General features: G+C 55.1%; 1 protein-coding gene across 1 annotated transcript in view; it reads right to left on the reverse strand.

Moving 5' to 3' along the window:
* Positions 1-6,358, reverse strand: part of XRCC1 (X-ray repair cross complementing 1) — a gene marked incomplete at its 3' end in the record, with an annotated part of 12,907 nt that overhangs the window by 662 nt on the left and 5,887 nt on the right. The window contains exons 2-8 of the mRNA XM_019525536.1: positions 5,796-5,975; positions 3,366-3,500; positions 2,586-2,724; positions 1,880-2,035; positions 1,434-1,597; positions 886-956; positions 492-718 (exon numbers count right to left, since the gene is read on the reverse strand). Coding sequence (XP_019381081.1) covers positions 492-718; positions 886-956; positions 1,434-1,597; positions 1,880-2,035; positions 2,586-2,724; positions 3,366-3,410 — 802 coding nt within the window. The remainder of the gene's footprint in view (positions 1-491; positions 719-885; positions 957-1,433; positions 1,598-1,879; positions 2,036-2,585; positions 2,725-3,365; positions 3,501-5,795; positions 5,976-6,358) is intronic.

Raw genomic sequence — 6,358 nt, forward strand, 5'->3', positions numbered from 1 at the left:
GGGGGGGGGGGGACCTGGCTGGAGCAGGACAGGGGCTGGCAAAGCACTGGGAGGGAAGTGAACCAGGCAGTGCCCAGAGCAAGCTCCCCTGGGCTCTTCAGATACCCAAGAGCAGAAGCAACAGCCCACTGCTCAGGGGAGCCGATGGGGATGGCACGGCCTTGGCCCAGCCCTCAGAAGTTGGGGTGACAAAGCAGGTCTGGGGAGAAGACCATTAGAGCCAACCTGCCCTGGGCCAAGCAACCTAACAGCACTCCTCTCACCAGCTGAAGGGTAAGGGACAGGGCAGGGATCTACCCAGGCCTCCCCGACCCAGTCCTGGGCAGTGCCCCTGCAGGAGCAGACCCTGGGCAGAGCTAGAGGATCTGTGCTACACCCCCCCATCCACCGTCCTCCATGTAGAGAGAATCAGCTCCCACTCCCTGGCAGGATGGCTCTGGCACTGGGGCTACAGCATCCTCACTCCCATGTAATGCCCCAGCTCCTCTCACCTGATGCCGTGGGGCTCACAGCTAGGTCTTGGGCTTGCTGCTCCAGGCCATCAGCAGCAGGAGAGCTCGTGCTGGACACAGGTGGAGGTGGGCAGGCACGGGCCTGGGTTGCTGACAGCACCATCCTAGCTGTCCGGCTGAGACCAGCTGGGCTGTGGGGATGGGACCCAGAGCCAGGCTCCAGCTGCTGCAGGCAGCTCCTCAGCTCCTTCTGCTGCTCCATGCTCCTGCATCACAGACAGGCACCTGGTGACCTCAAGACATCTCCAGCCTGAGCCAGAGACACCTGCACTGAGCCAGCTCTCAGGGCCCAGCAGGCCAACCTAGCCATTGCCTCCAGCCCAGACCAAGGGCTCCCAATGCACCCCCTGGGCTCCCTGTCCAGGCAACTCACGGCTGTGCCTCAGGGAAAAACGTCCGGCGGAAAGCAGGGTTGGCGAGCCAGGGGCTGGCAGTCAGCTCTTCCTGCAGGAGAGGGAAATGTGACTGTGGACCCAAGGCAAGGACCCTTCCCCCACTTCCCAACCAGACATGCAGCAGAGATCCAAGAGACTAAGCCAGGCTAATGCATTTGAGGGCAGCACTGCACCCCTCTTATCTTCCCCCTGCAATGGGGAGTTAAGACACTAGGGCCTGTGACAACACACACATACCAGGAAGGTGCGTCATGTGATGTAATCTGGACCCTTGAATAGCTTAATGGCAACCTGCAGCCTGGAGAATGCAATGGAGGGTTGCACTGCAAGGGCTGGGTGAGCAGTTGCCTCCCTCCACAGCCTAGCACACCTTACTACGGAAGCCGGTCAGGACTTCAGGAGCCTCAGCACCACCTGTTCCCAATATGGCCAGTGGGCAAGAGTATCGGCTGTACCAGCACCAAGAGGAAGCCCCAGGAGCTGCTCTGGTAAGGAGGGGACCCAGGCACTGCCCCAAGGCACCTACCGAGCTGTGCTGTGGCACCGGTGCTGCCTGGCTGGGGTCAGGGTCCAGTGGGGTGCGGAGATGCAGGAAGGAGAGGCCGAACTGGGTCTGCTTGTTGAAAGGCTGGCTGCAGGTGATGCGCAGGCGATCCCACTTCTCGCCTTGCGCACTGGCCAGGAAATCCCCTACGGACAGTGATAGGGGGATGTAGGGAGAAGTTCACTTCTGGACTCTGTCCTACTGCTTGCTAGCAGCCTTTCTGCCAAACTGTTGGCACCTGGCATCCTGCTCCCTGCCAGCCCCTCCACACCCCCACCTCCTGCTGTAGGTCACCCAACCCATTACTTTGCCTCCGGGGCCAGAGAGGGCTCAGGAAGGCAGGCGTGATGGGGCACTACCTAGGAAGCCCCACCCTTCAGACCTACCCCCTTCACCCCACCACCTGCTTCTCCCAGATACTCTTCTACCTTCTTTGAACATGCGGACCCCCGAGCGGTTCTGGTCCAACTTCGAGTCCGCTGGTGTCATGAGTGTGGTGCTGGGCAGCAGGGTGACATAGGGCTGGTCTAGAGGCCAAGACGAGCGCCCCACCTCAATCTGCAGGAAGGCACAGCCACAGTTCCCTGGGCAAGGGAGTGGAGAAGGTCAGGTCAGGCTCAGAGCAGCTGGGCTTTCATCATCACTAGCCAGGTTCAATACGGGAGCCCTGAGAGGAGCCATGTTGGCGCCTGGGGAGACTTGGCACCCTGGGGGCAAGTTCTGTCTGTCCCAGGCTGGGCAGCAGGAGAGCAAGCCTGCCCCATGCCTCAACCCTGACCTGGAGGAGAGAGGCCCAGCTTGCAGTAAGCCAGAAATGCCAAAGATTGGCCCAGCTGCATGACTCACCCTAGTTCCCACAGAGGTAATGCACAAAGGAGGGATAAGACCGCTTTGGCTCCCCAGCCCCAGGAACCAGCTGCACATTTAGACTTGAGAACAGCCCCCATCAGATCTGAGCAAAGCCTGAACATGCAGCTCAGGAGCCATCATGAGATGTCTTGAGCCCTTGCCACTGCTTCACTGCACCACTTTAGGCAAGACCCCTCCTGCAGGCCTTGTTTTCCTTGCTGAAATAGGCACAACTGAAACTCCTCCTCAAAGGGTCAGGGGTCTTGGTCTCTCCCTCTCCCGTACCTACGTCTATGTAGCCAATGGGACTTGCCCGCTCCAACTGCAGCTCCACTCTGAGCTGCCTGCTCCGGTCCCGGGGACAGCTCAGCCAGGGACGAAGGCTGTCCTCACAGAGCAGGTTCTCCACTGGGTGCTTGGGGTCCTGCTCCATATGGGGAAGGTGGAGGGGAGAAGCAAGGACAAGGGCAGATGAGCAGTAATGACCTCAAAGCACATGGCACAATATGAGGACATCACACCTCCCACATTCCTAGTGTGCAGCCACCTCTAGGGTGATGCATGACACTGTCTTAAAAGCACAAACCAAAGACACCACCCAAGAGCATGAGAGAAGAAGAAAAATTATCCAGTTTCCAGTTAGCACCATCCTCTGGGCCAAAGGCCCAGCTGGTGCTCCACAGCACACCTGTTCCACCATCTTAGTTTCTACCAACCCAGAGTCAGAAAGGTCCAAGCCCTCCTGAGGCGGCAGCCAGGGGCATATGTAAGGGACCCCACTTTCTGTAGCTGACAGCTGCGTTCAATCCTCCAGCCTGAATGAAGGGCTGGCTGGCTGCAGCTTCTGCCACAAGTCTGGAGCAGGACTTAAATTCTGGAGCCCCAGAAAGATGCCCTAATTACCTTCCACTAGGCCCCTTACTAGAAAATCAGAGCCTCAGCATCTGGGAGGCCACCCATACCAGCATCAGAGGAACAGAGGGACATAAATCCTTGCAGCAAGACCTGGCAACCCCCATGGCCCAATGAAATGAAGGCCACTAAAGATGTAAGCCCTGGGATTACCTGCGATGTGAAGGACACCACGTGGTTAATTTTAACTGGAGCCATTCCTGGTCCTCCTAAGATCCCAGCTAGCTGATCCAAGCTGCCCGTGGGTTTGCTGAGATGGGGCTGTCACCTCATCTGGGCCATCAGTGCCTAGCAGAAACAAGGGAGACAGAAGGGGTTTCCATCGTGTCTCACTTCAGGTGCATTTGCCAAGGAATCTGCAACCGAAGCAGGCACAAGATCAGAGCATGGTCATTCCCCTCCCTCTTCCTTCCCAGGAGGATTTGGTTTGGGTATATTGCAGCCCTTGCTGCACAAACCAAAGAGCAATGATGAGCATTCCCATGTCAATGCGAGGCCCCCATCTGTCCTCCTTTCTCTACATCAGATCGCAGGTCTACACAGAGAAATCTAACCCAAGGTGGAAGTGGAAGCATTTGTAAATTAACTAACCCAGGCAAATCTCTCTGCACGTGTTTTATTTCAGGAGCACAGAGAGGGCATGTTGACACAGGCAAGAGACCCCTCCCCAAAACTGAAGTAATTCTGCCTGATCTGGTGGAAAATTTCCCCAAATGTAGGTAAATTTCCCAGAAGCAAGTAAAACTCCACCAGCAAAGTTCCAGCTGTTTAGGCGTGGTCTGCGGCTGTTCGTCACAAGTCAGTTGTCTCCTCAAGGCAAAACAGGCTGTTACCCACTTCCCCACTACACAACAGCAAGACACACTAAGAGCATCTAATGCATGGAGCTATCCCAAGAAAATCTCATGTCTGTCCATTCCTGACACGTGTACAATTAACCAACATGCAATTTGCACTGCCAGTGCAATTTGCAGCCACGCTGGCTCAGATGCTTCTCTGAAGTTCCTGGCATTTGGACCAGAGTCATAGCGAAGCAGGGTTAGAAGAGACCTCCAGAGGTCACGTCTAGTCCAACCCCCCTGCCAGAGGCAGAATCAGCCCTGTCCAAGCCATCCCAGACCACCATAATGTAAGCTCTACCTAAAACTACTCTCAACCCTGACACAATATAGACCTAACCTGCCACAGGTAAGGCAGAGTAACCACAACAGCCGATGTCCTGCTTCTATGAAATGTTGTCAATATATGCCTAAAAGATCCCAGACAGAGACCATGCCCCAGGTACAAAGAAAGGCAAGCCCCCCCGCCCCTCTCTCTACCAATCTGGCCACAGGGTAAAATTTCTTCCCGACTCCAGATATGGCATCGGTCTGACCCTGAGCAGAAGGGAAAGACCGTCTAGCCAGAAACTTCCAGCTTTGTTCCTAGCAGGAGAATTGGCACACCCCAGCCTTAGCTGTAACTAACACCCAATGCCTCTGGGGAAGCTTAAAAACACCATGACATATATAGCAGAAAAAGTGTAGGGGGATGGGGGCAGGAGCAACCAAAGCCCAAAAGCCCGGGAAATGCTTATTTTCTACCATGGGTATCACTATGCCTAGATCATCCCAATCAGGCTTGCCAATTCGTCACACAACTTCTCTAAGACACCACCATGCCTATTCACTCACACAGCTAACACTCCTTACATCTGGATCACTGCAACATCATTTTTCTGCCCTCAAACACAGTCTGACCAACTCCCATCCATTCTGATGTCTGCTGCAAACACCATAGTCTTCCTAGGACATAGCAAACCTCCCTCAGCATCTTTCCCCTGCTCGCTCTCCTCTATCACAAATGCAAGTCTGCATATCTTCACTTTCAAGGCCTTTCACAGCATCTCTCCACCTTACTTAACACCACAAATTGTCTATCAAAAGCTTAATCTTGCCACAGACCAGCCCATGGCACCAGCCTCCCTTGCCTGCCTATTCAACCCCCCTGTCGGAGAGCTTCCTGCGACATTAATAAAATTGAATCAAAACCTTGCTTAGAACTCCCCTTTGTGGCAATTCCTTAAAAACAAAAGCAGCAACAAAACCACATGAACCCACCACTTTGAGAACAGCTATGCAAGGGATGTGCTGCAACCACCAACTACCACAGATATATAGGACTGGAAAGGGCCTCACCAAGTCCAGTCCCCTTGACTTATAGGCAACCATTTGTCCATGAAGATCCACAAAATCATCCATTCTGACCCCTCTCATACTCCACAGCCCCCCAAAGCAGCCTATGCAAGAAGAATGTACAACGGGAGTATCAAACATACGGCCTGCAGGTTGGATCTGGCCCACAGAACCTCTCTATCCAGCCTGCAGCACTACTGGCAACCTACTGATGGTTGCAGGGTGTGAGTTTAGCTCACTGCTGCTGTCCCTGGACTCACTTTCCCATACCTGCAGTTGCTAACAGACCCCTCAATGGCACCACTGCCATGGTGGGCAATCCCTCAGGATGACCCAACCGAGAAAGCCCCTTGGTACAGATCCAGCCAGGGGCCCCAGGAGGGTATGACAGCCTTGCTCTATAACACACCTCCAGTAAGGAGCAAGGGAGACAGGACCTTGGTACTGCAATGGGTAAGAAACTGCCTTAGTACTTCCTCATGCTCTCCAGTCTACCCATGGCTTCTTGCCAAGCTCCATAGAGGCAAGGCTGACTTTTAGCTCCATGTCTGTACAGCGCCCAGCACCATCCGGCCCACAAGGGAAGTGTCTAGAACAGAAACAACCAACCACCATTACCACTGGAGCACGCATGCCCAGACATGCCCCACAGACCCTGTGGGAAACCCGCTGGTGATCATATGTAAAGAAGCCAACTGGATCCCATTCCCCCTGCTGCCATTTGTACTTGAGGACGCCGAAGGAACCAAGTCATCGCACCCACAAAACATCCCCGCGCCATTTCTACCAGGGGCCATCGCTGCAAGTCCCAGCCCCCCCAGCCCAGGGCCTGACCTCTGACCCCACCCCAAAGTTGCCCTTCTCCCTTTGACCCCTCCCCAGGATACCACGTGGGTCCAGCCCCCCACCCCCAAGGATATGCATGCAGCCCTTCCCCACCCGGGCCCCAGTGGCAGAGCCCACTTTGGCAGC

Source organism: Gavialis gangeticus, unplaced genomic scaffold, assembly GCF_001723915.1.
Source record: "Gavialis gangeticus isolate Ggan-Ray unplaced genomic scaffold, GavGan_comp1, whole genome shotgun sequence".
NCBI lineage: Eukaryota > Metazoa > Chordata > Crocodylia > Gavialidae > Gavialis > Gavialis gangeticus.